The sequence below is a fragment of the Lycorma delicatula genome, chromosome 2, assembly GCF_047948215.1.
Source record: "Lycorma delicatula isolate Av1 chromosome 2, ASM4794821v1, whole genome shotgun sequence".
NCBI classification, from domain to species: Eukaryota; Metazoa; Arthropoda; class Insecta; order Hemiptera; family Fulgoridae; genus Lycorma; species Lycorma delicatula.
Genome location: NC_134456.1, coordinates 24,039,649 through 24,062,443, shown reverse-complemented (window position 1 = coordinate 24,062,443; position 22,795 = coordinate 24,039,649). Strand labels below are relative to the sequence as shown.

Below are 22,795 nucleotides of genomic sequence, written 5' to 3'. Positions count from 1 at the left end.
TTTTTATATATATATAATCTTTTATTTCCCGTATAGATAGCGCTATAGCTCTAGAAGGTAAAGTATTGTAATCGGTCCAAAATTGGCTAGCCAGTTTTCACCGAATAGAAATTTCCCGTATGTACGTGTGTGTTCAATTTGGCCTCTAAATCACCTTATATATCCAGAAATACTGGACAAATTTTCACCAAACGTGGTCAGATTACTTCTATATATGGAGCATTGATGCTATTAAATTTTCAACTTAAAAGGTCAACGGGTGAGGCTGTAGAGCAAGGTTACCCTCAGTATCTCGAGATTTTGCCTAAGGTAATATTTTTCTTAGGCACATTTGTTAACGATTAAAAAAGTAACATATTCGCAAAAAAATGTTTTTGCAAAATCGCACCCCCACCCAAAAAAAAAATGCCCTAAACTTTAAAATTTTGTTGTCATCGCTATGTTTTTCATTGTGGTTTTTTCTACTGTTAAATTATGCATGTAAATTAATCTTTACTAAATTTGGAGCCCCGAACCCCACCGAGCACCCGGATCCGACCAAGTCATGTATTTTTAAATTTTTTTCTTCTTTCCCTTTTTTATTGTAATCAAGACTCCTTTCAAAAAGTTTTTTTTAAAATTGAACTTTGACTCCCACTTTGAGGTTCGCGCAAAAAGTAGCAAACGTGGTCGTGTTATGTACCAATTTATAATTTTTCAAGGTCGCTTCAAAGATTTTAATATTTAAAGTTGTTGACAGAAGCTTTTTTTTTCTTAGTAATATCAATTTTGAAATTTAGGTTTTAACCTCAAGCCAACATTATTATCTTCTAAATATAACACTGAATTTCTTTCAATATGTCACTAACATATTAATTATATTTTATTTATAAATAGCTACATGACGGGAAAGTCCAACAACTGTGTTGTCAGCTTTTAGGTAAATTTCATAAGAAAGCTACCTACTGTAATAAGTACCATAATTCGACTTCCGGAAAATTTCGACATATCTTCGCGTTTTTACATACCCCGGACCCCAAAACCACCGTCAGCTCAAAATTTTATATATGCATTTATATATATTTCACTTTCTTGTAGACACAATAACTGCCGTAATTTTGCGCCAATCACTTTCAAATTGTTCCTTAAAAATAACTCATCCCTAAATCTCAGTCGAGTTCGTTAACGGCCAAAATTGGACCAGGGCGGGGCTTTTTCGAAAAAACAAAATATCGCTATAACTTTCTTATTAAGTAAAATATCGAATTCGTTTAAAGTTCCTACTATTTTTTGGATAAGGCCCTAAAACTTATGTAAGTAAATATTTTTGATATTACCAACCATTGGCCCAGGGATGGAAAAGATGGGGTTTCGAAGACAAAAAAAAATTATAACTTCCTTTATAGGCAAGCATCGAATCGGTTTAAAGTGGTCGTTAGTTCTCTAAACATCACGTAAAACTTTTGTCTGAAACAATTTTTGATATGACCAACCCTTACAGCAAGGGAAAATGTTGCTTGAATTGTAAGATGAGGAGCCTGTCGTATGCTAAACATGTGAAATATTTTTCACATGAAACCACTGTCGTGTTGCGTAAATTTGAAGTTTTTCTTAATTTTAAGGTGGAAATCTTTTTTATCCCCCTACTTAGCACCGGTGAAATTGACCTCCGCCTTACGGCGTGCCGAAAGGTATTTTTTTTATTTGGTTTCTGTAAAGCCATATTCCAGTTTTTTGTTAATTTTTAATTACATTCAATTATTTTAAAATTATCATGATCGTAATACATGTTTATATAAACTTATATCAAACTAAATAACTGGCAATTGGCTTGTATAATGAGTTTATTTATCAATTTTTGGGAAGAATACTATATGTGGATTTTTTTTGCACGATGTACTTACAAAACACTAAAATTGTAAGTAAAACGAATTGCGTAGTAACGTGCTTTATAACAGACGATTGGTAATCTAAGAAAAATAAAAATAAATTTAGTAATTACATTATGTAGTTCTGTATTTCACTGAATACAGTAACGTCCCCGATTCATTAACCTCGATTTGTTTTGTTTCTGCTTATTGGTGTTAAATTTACTTGCTTATTTGTAGGTTCTCTATGCATTTAACTTGAATTTGAATAAATATGACGTTTTTAACGAAATCCCAGATAATAATATTACGTAAATCTAAGTATTCTGCGTTTCCCATCCCTCACCTCTTTAATAAAACACAACGGGGTTTCCAACAGGAAAAGTTACGTCAGTAAATTCTGTTGAATTATGATCGATTCAATTAAATAAAATATATTTCCAATTTTAACAAACGTAATCTTTTTTCATTTTTCTTTTTATAGACTTAGAAATAAAGAAATAGGTTTAGGAGTAACTGTACCCTTACAATTTCACGATAGTTATAGGCTAAAATTTCAGGCTACCAAATTGACAGAAATAAAAGACGTTTAATTTTTCGCTTTTGGAAACATTTACCGCTTTTGGAAAACTAGCCAGAATCGTTTTAAACATTGTACTATCTCGTCTGCGAGAAATGTATCCTAGATCAAATTATGAAATTTTACAATTTTACCTTCAAAAAAGTCGCTAACTTTGATTTTTTTTAGAGCAGTCGCTCATATCCTATTCGGCTAAAAAACACCGTAAGTTAGCTTTATTGTGTTTTAAATTGGGATTTTGTTAAAACTGAAAGAACATCATTTTTCCCATTCACGGGTTATTTTTATTAAGCTTCTTAACATTTAAGCTAAAATAAATGCAATAGCTAAATGGGGAGATTATAACGAAACAGATGTTTAGTGCTTTGTCAAATGTTAAAGACTAATGCAATATATATACATTTGTAAGGGGTATCCTAATTATTTTCAATTGAAAATAAAAAGATTAGTTCTTTATAATTGCCATTTCTACAACAAAAAAAATGTTTAGCTATTGTAGAATATTAATTTAATATGGCGTTTAATAAATAAAAGTAAATTTTTTCAATTAATAGAAGAAAAATAGTGTAATAAAGCGAAGCGATATAATATTCTTTATATCTTTGCCGATAAATTTGAAGCTTAATAATTAATTCCCTTCACAATGACAATAAGAAACCGAGAATGATCTTTATTCCAAAATCACTTTTAATCTACACAATTTTGTTTAATTACTGGAATTTACTTTCAGTAAACTAAAAGAAAGTGTTTATTTTACGTCAGTTGTCCTGAAGAAAATCTCAGAAAGCTATCTTCATTAAAACAACTCTACAACGTTTACGCTAATAATTATTTTTAAATACTGCTCCCTGTGCAACGAAATAATAGTTATTTTTTATTTTATCGAGAGCATTCCTGATCGAAATTTGTTCAAAGTTATTTCTGGTTGAAATAACTTGGTAACAAAGTTGCAGTACTTTCCTGGGATTTGTATTGTATTCGTATATAATGAAAAAATAAGTATCGAGAAAAAAAGTTAGGTTTTTTTTTTGCGGAGGGGGAGGTAATTTATGATAAAATTTTATTGTAAATTTGTCACATGTTTAAATAAACCAAACAAATTTGTATTTTTTCTATTCTCCATCTCCAAAATCACATTCCAAGATGTTTTTGATTTTTCTATGTTTACTATGTTAAATGGAAGAAACTAAAAAAAGTGTAACCAATAAAAAGTTACCTAAGATTCCGTTTTTGGGGTTCGATGTGAATCATGATGAAATTTTATTGTAATATTATTACAGAGTTATAAACTTTTAATAGTATTAAAAGTTTGCATTAAAACTTTGATCGACTCCCACACTCCCAATATTGCCCCAAAAGTAAAACTTTTTTGGTGGCTTGTACTACTATTATGTCTAGGAAGATATTTAAAAAAACGGTTAAAAAATATGCAGTAAATAAAAAGATTTTTGGAGAAGAGGGAATTTGGGGGAATTAAAAAAAAAATATTAAGATAAGCATACACGCATGAACTTACCTTAATATAAAGTGCGGTTATGTTTGCAAAATTTTGAGAAAATTTACTCCAAAAGACCATATACCACGCCCTCTGGAGATATTAACTTCAAAAGTTTACCAATAAATTGTTTCATATACACGAGCCTCTGTTCAAAGTATCATCAAAATAGGTTGTTTATCCAGTCAAAAGTTATTAACCATCAAACACGCCCACACACATATATACGTACGTAAGAAAATTACCTCCTTTTTTGTTTTTTGGGGTCCTTGTATCATGAAATGTCAGAAATTGCAAATAAACCCGTACCCCATTTTTTGACTCATTACTTACAGCATAGTTCTAGAGCTTATTATGCCAAGAAAGTAATAGGTGATAACTGGAACATGTTGGGCTGATAAATAACATTCTAATTTGGTGAGGTTAATGCTAAAAATATTTGTAAGATCGTTAATGGATAACTTCTCAGAAACGTTTTAGGGATCATAACGAGTAAGGTCAAATTTTTTCCCACACTTTTCAAAGATGGATTCCAATTTGTATAGGTTAACAGAAAAGTGATAATGAGTTAAAATAAGATAAATTTCCTGAGAAATCGTTATCGCTAATAAGAAATTAATTATTAAGCTTCGAACTCATTGGCACAATAGAAAAAAGATCAGTAAAATGACAACTTTTTTTTTAAACCTATCTATGCTTTTCTGTTTTGTTTTAACCCTATCATAGAGGAAATCGAAAAAGGTATTATAACATCAACGAAAATCGTTTTGACGTAAGTTGTATTAGATGTAATAACAAAATAAATTTAAATCTAGATTAATTAAACAGGCCCGAATAAGATAGTTGTTTCAGCTCTTATAATTAACGAATTTTGTAATTCTTAAGGGTTATTATGTAATCATCATCAACATGAAGAAATTTAATTTATTACGTGAAAAGGTTTTATGAAACAGGCTTAATTATTCACCGGAAAATATAAACGAATTTTACGTAATAACTAAAAAAAAAGGAAATTAATTTGCCTGAGTAGTGCGACCTCCTTCGTCAGTTTATCACTAGAATGAGACTTAACTTGTTAATAAAATAGGGAAAATTTAAACCGGTTATTATTTTACACATATGTTTGTTTATGTAAAAAATCATATAATTAAAATGGGGTTTCCTCTGCTTATGTCTTACATAAAGAGAGAATTTTTTAATAGAACAAATAGTGTGCCTCCTTCAACACATATTTTTATCTCGGTTTAAATAATTATTGTAATATTAAATGTTATATATTTAGATTAATACCTGTTTATGACTGGTTAATTCATAATTAGCTTAAAATTTAAGTCGTTAAATTACAGGAACAGTACTTGGATTGTTTATTAAAAAAAAAATTGTGTAAAATTTATTATACAAAATATAATTTCGAATATTAACTAAATTATTAATACAAAACATAGAGAATTTTATACCTTAAACTTAATTATATACATAAAAATATTTTTTTTTTTAGATATACAAACATATTCAAAATATCTTCTATAACTAATGAAATATTATTAAATTTAATTTGTGTATTAATTTAAAGATACGTTTGCAGAGGTTTTAAAGGTATACAATAAAGACTTAGAACTAAAATAAGAATAGTAAGATTTTTATTAATTAACAAAAGATTTTTTTTTTTAATTTAGATTTCTTTTTTTTGGGACTTAAAATTAAAAAAAAACTGGGTCTTTTCTATATTTACCATTTCTTGAGCGAAATAACATTACAAAAAAACGGCATGTTATAACTTATTTAATGGTGTGTTCTATAATAATTTAATTTTATTATTAAATTAGTTTGAGTAATAATTTTCCGTATGTATATATATATATATATATATATATATACAGTTTTTAAATGTATAATATATACAATAAAAATTGATGTACAATATACGTACATTTTCAAATAGAAACAGTTTGTAGCTTTTTGTCTACTTGAATAAAATTCAAAATAATATTTTGAATTACGAATGAATTAAAATAATAAAAAAATGATTAATGGAATCGATAGTATTTCAAATGCGAATTTAATTTAAAATCAACACTCGAATACAAGTTTTTCTCTTACTACATTATATATAATCGAAAAGACCCAAGTAATTTTCTTCGGAAAAATTAATATAAACGTCTTTTTGCAATTACTGATGCAATTTTATTCCCCTTCTACAAGCAATTCCGTCCTGAATTTTAAATTTGTTTGTAAAAAATTAACTGGTCTTTTGTTGTTATAAAAGTTTGCAAAATCTGTATCAGACGAACTGAGATTTAAAAGATAACCCAATGTAAACGTATCTATACACATTTTTTTACGAAGAATTTCATATCTTATAAGTACGTTATTGAATTTTTATCTTTCCAATATCATGATAAACATAGTTTAGATTTTATACATTTTATTTTTATTATTAAGGTACAGAAATCGAATCTCAGTACTGCATTTTAAAAAGATAGTAAAAATTTCATGACTTGTTCTTTTAATAACTTTCTGCAACATAAGTATTATTTTAACAGTAAACTTGTTAATAAAACTGTAAATTAACGAGTATAAAAATAAAATAAAAGAAATTTAGTTGTAATAAATTTATTTTATGATCGACAACAAACTTTTTCTAAGTTTTTTATTTTAAATATATAGAGCAATTTTATTTACAACTTTAAGCGTAGTTTCAGTAAATAAGTAAAAAGTACGTTCGTACTAAATATCGTACTGCATGAATTAAAATTTAATAATTTTAATTCAACATTTTATTTTAAATAAATTTTTTTTAATAATATTTCCGCGTAGTATTTATAAAAATGTAAAAAATTCTGCCTTTTATTTATTATAGAAATTTCAGTAACAAAAGTTTTATATATTATGTTTGTATCCAAGAATGTCGGTAATGAAAATTATTTTAAATTATAAACTTTGAAACAACAAAAACGTACAAAAGTAAGTTATATATTAAAAAAATAAAATTTTAGTTAAAAATAACTTAAATCATTGAAAACTTTACTCTCGGACTTTTAAAAATATTCCAATAATTTTATGAGCTTTAGAAGAAAATCAGGCAGATAACAATGAAATTTTGATCATTACTGTAGTTTACTTAATGTAAAAGTAGTTAACAAAATGAAAAATTATTTTATAAACTTTAAAAATAAGTAAATAATACTACCTTGAATAAAATTTTTGACTAATAGAGCGACAACTCTGATGGTCTTAAATATTTGTTGAAAACCAGTAACACAAGTTACATAGTCTGCGTCGCTACCATTTGCAAGCGATGACTGTATTATTACAGATAAATTATTTGGCGTAACCTACTTATAGGTTTATCATGACTTGCTTCGGGGAGTTGATATACATATAAAATTGTCTCGATTTAATATTTAATTATCTATTATACATAAATTAAAATTTGATAAATACATTTCTCTAAAACCAATTATATTTTTATCACAACAGTTAAATTGTAAATTCATTACTTACAAAATTTTCGACGTGTAGAAAGAACTAAGCCAGGAAAAATGAACGAGATGATTTTAAATCGGCTTAAATTAAAAAAAAAAAATTATTTTAAATTTATTATAAATTGGGCCCCCCTCACCGAATTTTCTTTACACATTTTTTAAATAAAATAATATAAAATAGTTGTTTACGATGTAGCAATAAGATTAGTTACTGTAAATTTTTTGTAAAGGAACCCCGTATAGTTAAAATTCTGAGTAAACTTTCGGTAAAAATATTAAATTTATATCATTACACATTAGATTTAGGAGACTTGAATTAGACTTTTTCTAGGAAAGGAAAATAAAAACCGCTATATATCCTAGTAAATATGTCAGTTAAAAAAATCGCACACTTGTAAAAATGAAAATATAACTAATTAAATCTATTTTTATATTAATTTTAGAAGAAGAATTGGTTTGGCATTCATCTTCTGAATTACATATTAAATTTAATACGCATTATATACAATGTATAAGATCGTTAACATAAAATTATATTATTACTTAAAACAATGAAAATAATATCTTTGTCTATACTCAAAATATAAAAAATAAAACAATTCCGTAATTAGCTGCATATATATATATATATTTTCAATAAAAAAAAACTGTATTACTTTACTGTATTGTAAAGTAATACAGTGTAAAGTACATTTTATTAGTATGTAATGACTTTTATTATTTTAAATATTATCCTAACATTAATTCTACACTAAAAATATGGAAGGCTGGAAGCTTAATTTTAATAACACTCGATGACTAAAAAGTTCTACTTATTTAAAATTAATATTTAAAACGTAAACATTTTATTAAGGCTTTTACTAGTACTTTAAAGATACATTAAGGAAATAATTTGAGTTTTAGTTTTACTATTATTATTTTGGAGTATCTACCAAATGGAGTGATCTAAAGAAAAGAAGTGTAAAAAAAGTGATATAAATATCACTAGATATTTAATAAGTATTACTACATTATCTGAAACCTGGTGTTTTGTTTTATTTAGAACAATAAAAAATTACTGAGTTATATTTTTAATTTCTGTATTTTGATCCCCACAAGGTGTTTCTTGTAATAAAAAAAAACCAAAACAAAAGTTTCAGAGAAATTATTTCCCTTTAATTTTTACTGTACTTAAAAATTTATAAGTAAAGGGGGAAATGTAAAAAAAATAATTGTAATTTTTTAACAAGTATAAAATAAGATTTTTTTTTCAATTTGTATTCAAAAGTAAAAAAATGAATTATTTAGAAAATAAAATCGTATCTTTAAAAATATTTTTATAAGTTTTTTAGTTTATACAACACAATAGTATATGTGGTAATTATTTTATGTAAAACTTTTATTAATATATAAAATTAATACAAAATGCCAATTAATTACCCATAAAAAAAAAAGTATAAGTGTTAGCGTTAAAACAGAAGGAATTATTAAAGTTTAAGTGTTTAATTTTATTAATAATTGAAAATAAGATCTTTAGCTTTTGGTTTGGAAATTTCATTACTTTAAGTAAAATATGCTAAATTAATTTTTTATTAAATTAAATTATTTTCTTATTACTATATTTGTTTTGTTCTGTCTATTTTTACTTTACTTTATTACTTAAAACAAATTCAATGAAAAAATTTCCAGTATAATTTTTTTCCTTCATTAAATACAATTTATAAATTAATCTTTACTACTCAATTGAATATTCTAAATAGATTAACTAGTTATATATTTTAGGCACATAGTTAGAATACATTTTTTATCATGTTACGAAAAAAATGTTTAACCTCAAAGGCCAACTAAAAAAAAAAAAAAAACTATTAATAAATAGTAGTTACAGGACGGCTTTAATATTTATAACAAAAGCAGAATGTGTATAAGCTATAATAATTAATTTGTACTTGTTTAATTAAATAAAAATAGAACAGTTTAGATGCGTAAATTTATTAAATAAGGAAAGTACAAATTAAAATAAGAAAAACATTAAATTTAATTTATGATTTGATTGGTGTCTAATTTTTAGATTGGTAGACAACAAAAAACTTCAGTCTTAGATTATTTTATTTCAGTTCAGTTTTGCATTATTAATAGTAATATTTTGAGTGAATTATAAGTACAAGATAGAATTTTTATTTTGTTTTTTTTTTTTAATTTGTTCAGAATTTAAGTTTAAATTTAGGAATTGGTATTTTGGAAATTACTTTTAAATTATTCTACTTTCAATTTTCAGTTAATTGAAAGCCGTTAACATCAGAAGACTTATGATGTAATTGAAGTTAATTTAGCGTTATTGAGTTATATATATATATATTAAAAACAGAAGTAGAATAATTTTCAAAACATAAAAGTTCTTATTTTTGTCCTCTATCATTGAATAGGCTAATTTTTAATTTTATATAATTTATATTAAGATATTAAAATATTTACTTTCATTTTGGTATTTGATATAAATTACACAAAACAAGTTAGTTCTTTTTTGACTTGTACTGAAGTTTTCTTTATCTAATTTAAGGCTAATTTTTGGTATGTTAACCATAATGGTATATCGTATTTATTTAAAATAAAAAAATTATGTAGTTTTAGAATTATATTATTACGTTTTAAAAGTAATTCACCGGTTACTGGTGTCATCCGGGCTTTTGTCTTGGTCTTTATCTCCGTCGTAAAATTCATTGGTCGGTTCGATACGCCGATCTTCATCTGCTTGCGAAATACGTATATCCGGGTCCATTTCATCCACCATTGCGTCCTCTTGCGAAGGAAATGAGTCTCCTGGAATGTCATTCATTTGCACGCTGGGAGAATGTTGTATCATTTTCAGATTGTCGTATACGTGCCTCGTGATGGCTTCCAAATATTGTTTACTATTAGCATTTTCTTGTCTCGTTTGTACTTCTGGATGTAACGTTAAATCTGCTGCGAAGTATTCTAGATATTTTGTGTAAGGTAGTTCATTACTTATTTGCTCATCGACTAATAATGACGTTTCGTAAGTCCAACACCGCGCTACGTTTCGTAATGTATAACCTCCACCACCGACAACGAGCAAAGGTACGTTTAAATCTCGTACAAATTTAACACATTCACCGTGTCCTTTCGTGCTAAGACTGAAACATCCTAACCGATCGTTACTTAAAGAATCCGCACCGCATTGTAGTAATATCGCGGTAGGCTGATAGAAATCCATTACGTACTGTATTACCGGTTTAAATACTTGAACGTAACTCGCATCGTCTATACCTTCTTTTAGCGGAACGTTTACGGTGTAATATCTACCGCTTTCTGCACCGATTTCGTACATATCACCCGTTCCAGGGAAAAAATTATTCCCGTATTTATGAAAAGAAACTGTCATTACACGATCTGTTAAATAAAACGCTTCTTGAACACCGTCTCCGTGATGAACATCGATATCTATATACATAACTCGAGCGTGATATTTCAGCAGTTCTAAAATAGCTATTACGATATCATTAACGTAACAGAAGCCAGAGGCTTCAAATTTTTTAGCATGGTGTAAACCACCCGACCAGTTTATAGCGATATCACAGCACTTATTGTTTAATTTCATCGCTCCGTCTAACGATGCACCCGTGTACATAGAACAGAAATCAAAAAGTCCTTCGAAAACCGGACAGTCATCGCCTACATTGAAATGCGATAGATATTTCGTATAACCTTGAATATTTTGCGGTGTAACTCTCTGTAAAAACTCAATATATTCGTCGGAATGAAAGCGACACATATCGTGTGCACTTGCTCTGTACGGCCGATATATTTGCATTTTTTTATCCAAATTGTAACTTAAAATTAAACTGTTAATTACCGCTAGTCTATGAGGTTTCATCGGATGACCCGGTCCATAATGAAAATTACCCACCTCGGGATCGTAAAAATATGAAACGATTTTTTTCGACATCGTGTTGTTTGAATGTTGTTATAATATTATATTTGATAAGTTATTTTTAAATTAATTACTTTTAAAACGCGCACAAATGCAACTTATATCGTATTCAAACATTTCACAGTTTTAAACGCACAACACTTTAATAAACATAACCTTAAACTTAGAGTTTGTCCTTCAAAACGATGTTGTTTATTCAAATTTTAATATTAAGTTTATATTAAATTTTAATGACACATTACTCGGCAGTTAATCAGATACGAACGTTATTAGTCTTTGCGAATAAAACGACTTTTCAACTGTTTTCGTATCACGTGTTTTTAATAAATAACCACGCCAAGCGAACGGATAAAGGCATTACGATCCGCTAACCTAGTAAGTTACTGAAAGCAAAACTGGCAACGTTGCCCTCCCTCCACGAGTACAATTGTGGTTGCTAGGCAACGACCGGCAGGCTCGCAACCGTGCACAACGTTCGGCCGCTTGGTGGTTCTATGCTGTCGCTTATACATCGGTGCTCGGACGGCTCAGCATGGAACAAGTCTCGTATCGAGTTGTTTTTGTTACGTCCTTTTTTTTTTGTTATCGTGATGACTCAAGGTTTTTAACTTACATAAAAAAAAGCTGGCATACCATTCTATTTCCTGTTTAATCCCGTCCACAGATTTTAAACATATTTTACTGGATTATTTATCAATTTTTTTTTTTTTTTAACTTCTACACGGTCATAAAGTTTTATAAGTGATGACTGTAGACATGACCGTAGAATACATTTTATCAATTTAAATTTGTTTATTGCAATCCTTAAAATATGTGAAAATTCAATATTTATTAACCGAGTATTCTTTTTTCTTTAAACTAGGTTTTTTTGTTAACATGGTAGCTCAGGATTAAGTTTACATAATAAAACTATATTACTTTTGAATCCGTTTTAAGATTTTAAATTGTCGCGTTCTGCAGGAACGCGACAATTTAAAATGCCTGCATCATTTCCAAATGTGTTAGAATGAACTAAATTAAATTTGAGTTAGTATTTTATAAAATCTTTTCCCACAAATTTACAGATATTTTCCTTTTGCATTTTAAGTCGCTTCAATAATCTAAAACAATTTTGAATTTCACAATACATCCTTTTATTGTTTATCGTTTGATGTAAATTAAAATTTCTTGTATTAAGTATTGTGGCCTAATGTTAAAATTTTGTAAACGTGTTGATCTTTTGTTTCAGTTTTGTATTCACCTTTATTTTTTTTCATAGTTTAATCATTTATTTTTCTTACGGCTTAAACTTAAGGGTATTGCTGGGTTACAACCCAGAATATCAAGAAATTATATTTTTATAATTATTAGTAATAAAAAATTAAAATAAAAGATGTTTTACATATTTACTCATTATGTAGACTAAGGCCTATTCAAGTTAGTCCTGAAATGAAAAATGCAGAATAGCATTATTTTGCAGAATAGTCCGTAAAATTACTCGCTGGTTCTTCGATTCGTGCTCAGTGTAAATGAATTTGGAAAATTTAAAAGGTTTGGATCAGTTATTTTTCTGTCGTTCCGAATACTGTATAATCGAATTTTCTGGAAATTTCATGTATATCGAAGTGATTTTTAAATTGCTCGCTAAAATCAAAATTAATTATAATATATTAAAAATCAAATCTGCTGAACCGCCATTTTACCCAGTAAAGTTAATATATTAAGAAATATGAAATGGAATAATTCAATTTTAAAATTGTGTTTTGGTTTTTAACATCTGATGACATAACTGATAATAGATATCTTTACACGCAGAACTGATCGTAAATCCTATTTCTTTCTACAATAGATAACTAATTTTGCAAATCTTGCATCTTTAAGATTTAGTAATCTTAATAAATCGCATCCTTTCGTGCTACGCCAGATCACTCTACAAATTATTCGTTATTTTAAACTTTCTTAGTCGGTTAACAATGCCATTTATTTATGAATTACACAACATTTTTTTATTTGTATTTCCATAAACAGTTTCAAAAGTTAAAATGCATATGGAAGCACACCCTTCAACACATCATTAGTTCGCGAAAAACTTGGACGATAGATAAACGATGAAAATATGCATACAATAAGGATATTGTCGTATTTTCAAATCTAAAATACGAAAACGCATCATTCATGTAGTGTTTTGTTGTAAAAGTATCTTGCTCGTAGTTTATAAATCGTGTAAAGTTTTAGCTAACTGATGATTAAGCACTTACTTAAAAATGCATTTCACATTTAAGTTTGGTAGAATATCCCCTAGCTTCATAAGTTAGTGAAAAGTTTTATAATTTATAAATTAATAGCAATTAAATAAATATATATTAACGAGGTACTTACGTATTAACGCCACCGCAGCTACAGCTTTATTTAAAAACAAAGTAGTCAATCGGATTTCGGTGGAAAATGGGCCAAACAGATTCAAAAAAGAATATAAATAGTTATTTATATTTATATATTTTATAAATATAATTTAACCTACGTTCGCTTCGCTCGCTAACCTTGACTAATTAACACCGTAATTTTTTGAGTATTTATTTAATAAATTCAGTAATTATTGCAATTTGATTATTTAAATAATAAATAATTGTAATTACCGAATTTATTAAATAAATACTCAAAAAATTTCGGTGTTAATTAGTCAAGGTTAGCGAGCGTAGGTTAAGTTTGGTTAAATTATATTTATAAAATAAAAATTAATTTATTTATGTTAAACTCTATATCGGCCCATTTTCCACCGAAATCCGATTGACTACTTTTTTTTAAATAAAGCTGTAGCTGCGGTGGCGTTAATACGTAAGTACCGAACGAACTAGTCAAATTTTTTTATTTATTTATACAAAGAAAATAATGAGTGATTTTTCATAACTATATCCTATATCTTATTTTGATACTGCTGCGGGTAACTTTATAGTAATATACTTTTTTCTTTCTTTTTTTTTTGCCAAATAGGAGAAAAAAAGTATATTACTATAAAGTTACCCGCAGCAGTATCCAAATAAAATATATTACTTTATAGTAATATACTAACAAACCATATATAAAATAAGAAGCATTAATTCTATTTCCCGAAGGGAAAGATGGGACAGCACATACAATTACGATCTACTCAAAAAATTTCAAATTTATATATTTTATCCCAAATAATATATATTACGAATTTGGTTTGAAATAAAAGCGTTTTACAATTAAAATCACATAACAGAAAAATAAACGTATGAAAATTTTGTGACGTAGAAAGTTTTCTTTGCTATATAAGGAAAATCATCGAATTCACGTTGGCTGAACTTATACCAGCAGAAAAACTTGGCGCTAGCTGCAAGTCTCCCGAGAACGAACGATAAAGGACATAGAACAATTATTAAATAGTGTATCTGTGTTAAATCCCATAATCGTATCGGTAATAGAATGCTTGATATGAGTCACTACTGAAAATGACAGTCATACTCCAGCATAAAAAGTTACTTGTCAAGTTTACTTGCGAGAGTGAAGTGATTTCCTTTTGCTTTCTTCATTAAGTAAATTTCTCAGCTGTACAAGTGACATCTTTACTCGGTTCCCACAAAATATTTAATGTATACTGAATATCATTACTTTCAGAGAAAGTAAATATGACCGGTGCTTTTTGAAACGTAGATTTTTATATATGTCACAGCGATCACAAAAATATTTTAATAGAATAAATTAAAGTATTTATTTCATTATAAAATAATTTGTTTACATATAATCCTTAATTTAGTGGAGGAATACAGGTAAAAATAAAATATTTGATTAAATAAACTTTAATTTCATATTTTTATTGAAACACTGCATATAAACAATTTTTTTTTTTAAATTGCTCGATTAAAAACCGTTTTGTAACTTCTTATATGGTGTTAAATACACGTTTCGGAAACAAGTTCTCGTAATCGGTTGAAATTATGTTTGTATATAATTGTAGGGTATGATGATTATAATAGAATATTAAAATTCATAAATTTATATATGTTACAGAAATTACAGTTAAAACTACATTTTACAGTATAAGTTTAGACGGCGACAGAGGAGTCGACCAGTGTTTGCGCTATATAGTCGTCTATTTATGCCAGTAATAGTTAAAAATAGATTTAACGGAGTTAAGGATACAGAAAATAGATAAAATTAGATTTTATATAAACAATTGACCATTAGTTATGCAAACATCGAGTGACGCGTCGGCATGTATGCTGTCATTTACTTGTTCAGTTGTATGTTTGTATTGTATGTGTTATCTTTTAATATATCACTTGATGATGACAATTTATTTGCAGGACAAGTCGTTAATCACAAAGAAAGAAGTTGCAAAATGGATTTAAATCAAAGGTTTTATAAACGTTAGATCTTACGTTATATAAGTGGTACTTATTTTCATTGGTTCAAGTCATAGCCAAATAAAATTTTAATTAATGAGATATTTGGATTGAATTATTAATAATTATTAACCTCTGAGTGTAAAAAAAAATTACGATAAATAATAATTCATTAACCAAAAAAACAATAATAAAAAATATCAGAAGCTATTAATCAAATAAAATTTTATGTACTTTTCATTAAACAAAAAAGTGTATATGTAATTTAATAGTCATACAAAGAATAATGATGTGGTGTCCACATCAGTTTTTTCTTTTTGATGAGTTTTATATCGAAATTCCAAATAATTACTTGATTGATATATGCGACATTCTGAAATAATTGAACAGTCAGGTTTTGTCGGTTACAAAACAAAATATTCCTGTATTCTTCTCGTACTGAGTTATTATTTTTTTCGCTTTATTATTTTCTTATAAAGCTATTTTGATGGTAAAGCAAATGATTATGTGGGTAAGAAGTTGATAAAGAGTAAAACGGATTACAACTGGAATGGTGTGATTGAAGAATTAACCATTAAAAAAAGCCTTAGAAAAGGATTAAGTGGTTATATTTCAATCTAAAATATTCCCTGGACTCTACAAAAAACCTGTAACGATTGGTAAAAATAAGAATTACAGAAAGTGATCAGATATATAATATACAAAATTCAAACCTCTTTTTTCTCGTTAAATAATATTAATATATATTTTTTTTACATTATTAATAATAATAATAATATCCGATATGTATATAATCATCCCCGTTGCAGCTTCGCTCGTGCTATATGGTTACTTGTGCTTCCCGTGGCAGCCAATTGTTTTTTTTTATTTTATGTTTTTTAATCAAGTAACCAATTAACCGGAGATAGGTACAGCCAATCGCGTCGCATATACTGTAACAGGGGCAATTGCTGTGTTGGTTGAGCCGCCAAACCATCGCACCCTTAAAAAATGGAAATTAAAAAAACCCCGAAAATGGTTTTTAGATATTTATCTGAAGAGTATTTGCAAGTCTCAGTTCAGTGAATATCTCGTTTATCAGAAATGGAAAAAATTGCAATCATTATTCAAAATGTTTTAACCTTTCTTAACCCCTTCAAGGTAAAATTTCGAAAAATCTATAAACTGGCCTGTAGATATTAACATAAAGTTTACACATACAAAAATGAAGCCTACATTTGTTACCGAGAGAGTAAAAATTAAGAGAGTATCGTTATTAAAATTTCAGTTTTACTTCATTTTAATAACCATTTAAACTTGGAATTAAAAAACATTCTTTCTTACCTGCACTTACAGCTAATATATATATATATATATATATATATATATATATATATATATATATATGCTAATATAATGTATATATATAATATATATGCTAATATATATATTATCAGACCCGTCGCGGCTTCGGCCGTGCTATATAGTTACTTGCATTTCCTGTCACGGTCAAGGGATATTTAGCCGGTCTTGGCTCGCTTCGCTTGCCTTTCCCGTCTTGCCAGAGGGCTCTACCCCTGGGCCCTTTGATCATTAAACTCATGCTTGTGAGAATAATAATGATAAAAATAGCCGTTCAATATATAAAAACTATCAGTATATTGTAATTTCTTTACAGCAACAGTTTGGCTAGTGGAGGCCTTAACTTTGTGTGATCAAAGAATGTGGGTTTCAAAACAGTCGGCCTCCATTTTAAAAATATTAGTTATAACTAATTACCCGTCAAAATTTTTTTACCTTTCTTCACTCCTTTGATGGTTGAGTTTAAAAATTCTAGAAATTGGTTTTTAGATATTTACATGAGAATTACACACACCAAAAATCAAGTTGATATATTAATTTGTTACCGAGAAATTAAAAAATTGTAAATTATTGTTACTCCATTTTAACCCTTTAAATTCGGAATTTCAAAAAAATCTGTTCTTAGTGTGAACTTACCTCGTAAGAAGAACATGTATGCAAATTGTCATCAATTTATCTTAAGTAGTTTTTGCTGGGTGTTAATGAATCAGTCAGCCAGGACGTGTTCTTTATATATATATATATATATATTTATATATATACAGTGTATATATATATATATTCTGTATATATATATTTATATATATACAGTGTATATATATATATATATATATATATATATATATATATATATATATATATATTTTAAATTGTAAGAAATTACTTAAACAACTGTTCGAACCTTAATGTTAATTCGTCTTATTACTATTTATTATGGTTATTCCTGTAAAACCATGATATAAAATTTATTTACTTAAATATAAATTGAATAACGATATTCCATCGACATTAATTTTTATAACTTATAAAGTAATCAGTTATTTATCGATGATATTTGGGTTATTATTTAATTATTCAAATATTTTAATTAGTTCTTATCATGTTTACAATATCGTTTATTTATATGCAATACTGAGCCAACGAACATGTTCTGATATCTATGCTGACCCTATTTTACGATTTTGATTTGTAGAAGCTTTGTTATAAAAACAAATTACGGCTGATGTGTCGATATTGCTATTAATGACATTTTATCTTGTAAATTTGGCAACGTCGTATAAAAAAAAGGTGGATAGAATTCCGGATTCAACTCATTGTTTTACGTGCCTGGTCGAGAGCTGGTGATAGAAGGGGCAGTGACGTCATGGTATCCTAGCAACTGCTGCGAGGCGACGTGCATTTCTCCTCAGTTGTTACGTGTCTCGGTTGCTGTGACGTTATGTTAATAAAAGTCGATTTGTGATTGTTATGTATATTTTTTATATACGCATTTAACTACTGTTTTATTGATAATAAATAAAAAAACTTCACCGGTTACTTGTGTCATGTATCGATAGTGAATCTTTTATTCTATAATTACGATATCAATGCTTTCATTGTCTAGATAAAACTATACTAATTTAATTAATAAAAATTGTAATTTTATGGTTTGAATTGTTCAGTTTTGCGTTTTAATTTGCTGTAGTTATTGGAGAGTTCGTGATTTAGAGTTATAATATTAAAATGATAATCTGGTGCCGTTGATTTATCATTTATTAAATAACTATTTTTTATTTTTTGTACGGCAAAACTGCTTCATTGCTAATAGTTATTGTTAATCGTTAAAAAGATTTAAAGGAATACCACTTTTAAATGTACAAAATGGATGAAAATTTGGATATAAAAATTGAAATGAACGAAATTTTTATTAAAACAGAGGAAATTGAAGTAGATGAAGGAACAGAAGATAATTTAAATGTCGATTACAAGAATGTGTTGGAAAATTCTAGTAACGGCGACGGAGAACTCTTGGACTATCAACCTCATCAGAGTACAGAAGAAGTCAATAAAACAAAAACTATATGTAAAAAATCCCGTTCTGCGCCGTCGAAACAGGTTACATTAACAGGAACAAAGAGCGAAGAAGACGATATGGTATGCCAATTGATAAGAATTCCTTTTACTAGGCGAAGCTTATTTGAAAAAAGAGAAATTCTTAAAAAAGGAAGGCCGACTCCTTCTGTTCAAATCGGCCATACCGATATTAAAGCTGGAAAATTATTTTCACGATATTTTTCAGGGGGTTTGTATACTTCATTCAGTTGGCTTACTGTAAGCGAAGCGCGTTGTAAAATTTACTGTTGGCCGTGTATTTTATTTCCTGTTAAAAAAACTATGTGGAATTACGATGGTTATTTTGATTTAAAAAACCTTACGCGTAATGCCTCCAAACATGCCAAAACAAAGGAACATGTCATGAGTTGTATTAACTTAAGACGATTTATGAATCAAGAATTTTCGGAGGAAGAACCAAAACAGTTACTTTTTGAGAAGAATGATATCGTTCTAAATAGGGAATTGTTTAAGCGTTTATTAGATGGGTTGATTCTTAGTGTACGTCAGAATCGTAGATTAGATCGTACGGAATTATACGATTGTATGTTACTGCACGACACTGAATTAAAACGACTTTGGGCAGGACTGAAAGAGGATGGATCGAAAATGGATACACTTATAAAAGGATTATTTTATTCTGTAAAACAGCTTTTTGAAAAACGTATACTAAATGAAATTCATCAAGCGTCATTCTTTAGTATTATTGTCGATGAATATTCTTGTAGACGTTATTCTGTTGTGGTTCGTTATGTCGATTGTAAAGGCGTCGTATGTGAACGATTCCTTAGTTTCTTTAATGTAAAAGAAAAAAATGCCGAAGAACTTTTCACGGCTATAGATATTGCACTTCGATCTTATATTATTTACCAATGCAAATTGGTAGCTTATTCTATCAGTGGTGGTTGCATCGGTGTCGAACAGATAACAAAATTTCAGATGCACATGAAATCTATGATTCCGGAATTGTTATACGTAAATTGTTCTTATCATCGATTATGTGAAGCGGTTGTTGCAGGAGCTCAGATTAGTATTTCGGAAACTCGCGCATTTTTCTCGGCTCTTAAGATTTTTCCTGGGTTTATAATTAATTTATTGAAAAAGGTACCCGATGAAAATCTCGAGGGACATTTAAATGTTGACAGTGATATTAAAAGCACCGTTAATTTTATTTTTGAAAAGCGTGAAATCCTGATAAAATTTTTGGAAAAATTGAAAGATCTTGATTATATTTCGATGAGTTGGTCGTATTTTAATGTAACTCTTTTAAAAGACCTTAATTTCGTTTATCTTCTCATTATATATAAACAAATTTTTTCTAGTTTTGGTGATCTTGAATTATCGATGGAATTTATAGGGCAGATGAGCTACCGTAATACAGTTAATGATGTTAAAAGTGTTAAAAAAATGCTCGACAATGCCGTATCCTGTTTAAAAGCTATGAAAAGTGATAAAGGACTGTCAATTTTTTTCCAGTCAGTAGCTTGTTTTGCTTTGCGACCGGATGACCATCTAGTAGAATTATACAATTCTTTGATCGACAACGCTCTATTTCATTTAAATTCAAGGTTTAATTCTCTTTCATCCTTAAGCTTTCTTGAATTAGTCGATGCGCGAAGATTTAGTAGTTATTCGATTACCTTTCCGAAGGAAACCTTTAATACGATAGTAGATATATTTGGTAAATTTTTTGATATTCTGAGACTAAAGGGAGAGCTGGAAGTTATTTATAGTGATTCTGCGTTTAGATGCGGTTCCCCGAAAGGTATTAGGGACGTAATACGTAACAGTAATTTGGACGATGTCCTACCAGAAATTGTAAAATTATTGGATCTCATTCAGACTTTACCGCCTACCACTGGTTTGATCGAACCGAACGCAGTAACTTTATCTTCTGTGCAGCGCAGCATAAACGAATACATAAATGCTGATTTACCAGCAGATGTAGATGTTATTTATATTCAAAAAGATCTCTTGACCCAGATGGAAAAATCCTTACATTGGTATGATGATGTGATGAAAATATTTGCTCAGTCTGAATTCAAACATTGTCTACAAATTGAATAATGACTTTTCAGGTAAGATTGTTTAAGCCTTTTGTAATTAATTAGTTGCTAATTTAAGAAGAAAAATAAAATATTTCTAACTTCCACGTATGCTATTTATGGATCACGAATAAAAATTGACAATCCGTGTTTTAAAACACTTTCATAGACCCTCAGTCTTTAGAAATAATTCCATTTTTGATTAACCTTAACTCAAATTTTCTGTGATAGTGTCGGTAATTAATCCTCATTAAAAAAAAAAAAAATATATATAATTAGTTAATGCACTGGTTAAACTCGTCATCGCAAAATCAACTGATTTTTATGTCAAGAATTCTAAGGTCTGAGTCCTTGTAAAGGCAGTTGCTTCTACATGGATTTGATTGCTGTATAAGGGTTACCGGTGTTCTTTGGTGGTTAGATTTCAATTAACTACACGTCTCAGGAGTGGTCGACCTAAGTCTGTTCCAGACTACATGTTTACTGATACATTTACACTTAACATTGCAGTTACGTCAGGCCATTAAATAATTTGTAAAATAGTAAATATAAATTATTTTTGAAATACAGGAGAAGTTGATTTTTCCTGTTAAATATTTTATTTGTTGTCGGTTAATGCAACGTCGCCAACTTTTCGGACCTAACGGACCACTAAATCCATAATTTTAAATATCGCGGATCACTGATTTTATTTTTAAAAGATTAATACATCGGTAAAATAATGATCAAAGAACTTCCAATGTATTAATATAAAATGCACCTATTTAATCATAATAAAATCTTTAAAGGTTGTTTTATTGTAACAAAATTATTAAAGTAAATTTAATTATTGCAAAATAACTGAAGAATATTTAAGTATTACACATTTTTAGTGTGATATTTGTTTCTGCTTCTTTCAGAGAAGTTTATGGATTTTTGGTTCCGATGACGTTACTGCAAAACGAAGATTTCAAATCGATTTATTTATTTCAAGACGAGACCGGTACCAAGTTTTAATTGCCTTTTAAAGGCAATTAAAGTTTTAATTTGTCTTTTTGCACAAAAAAACATTTCCATCTCACAGATGGAAATATTAAATACATATCGCCGAGTGCTGTATCACTCGATAATTAGTATTCACTTTTATGAAGTTCCAAAAAGAAGGTCAATAAGGATAACTGAAATTTAGCTTTGTGACTGTCGTCGGATTGATTGATGAGCTCTTTTTTTACTCATTCTTAAATTACTAATCTTCAATGTTTGTTGCAAACTATTATATAGTTACTGCAATGTCTGGGATCTTCTTTCTTTGGGTAATAACAACAAACAGATTTTGTGAGTGATTTTAAGTGCTGTTGAAAATATTTTCAGATTTTCTTCAGTCATCCGCGTTTGCCACAGTAAAATTTTCCTTTGAAAAAAAAATTCAATTTTACCTCGTATTGTGAATACCTACCCACCGGGTTGGTGTAGTTGTGAACTCGTCATCACAAATCAGTTGATTTCGAAGTCGACAGTTTTAAGGTTTAAATTCCAGCGAAGGCAGTTACTTTTATACGGATTTGATAACTAGATCGTGGAAACCAGTGTTCTTTGGTGGTTGGGTTTCAATTAACCACGCATCTGAGAAATTGTTGACCTAAGACATATAATTCTCA

General features: G+C 28.3%; 3 protein-coding genes across 5 annotated transcripts in view; 2 read left to right on the top strand and 1 right to left on the bottom strand.

The window, feature by feature from the left end:
• LOC142320562 (uncharacterized) overlaps window positions 1-22,795 on the top strand; it is a 249,684-nt gene that overhangs the window by 125,561 nt on the left and 101,328 nt on the right. The window lies entirely within an intron of this gene.
• On the bottom strand, window positions 8,873-11,767 carry HDAC3 (histone deacetylase 3). The gene has a single exon (XM_075358478.1). It carries the CDS (start codon window positions 11,348-11,350, stop codon window positions 10,043-10,045), a length of 1,308 nt encoding a protein of 435 aa, XP_075214593.1. The 5' UTR covers window positions 11,351-11,767; the 3' UTR covers window positions 8,873-10,042.
• On the top strand, window positions 18,913-21,180 carry LOC142319849 (uncharacterized). Its single transcript, XM_075357522.1, has one exon. The coding sequence runs from the start codon at window positions 18,913-18,915 to the stop codon at window positions 21,178-21,180; it is 2,268 nt and encodes a 755-aa protein (XP_075213637.1).

Bases quoted from the DNA above. Each gene is read 5' to 3' on its own strand.
- HDAC3 (XM_075358478.1), bottom strand. From the start codon at position 11,350: ATGTCGAAAAAAATCGTTTCATATTTTTACGATCCCGAGGTGGGTAAT.
- LOC142319849 (XM_075357522.1), top strand. From the start codon at position 18,913: ATGAACGAAATTTTTATTAAAACAGAGGAAATTGAAGTAGATGAAGGA.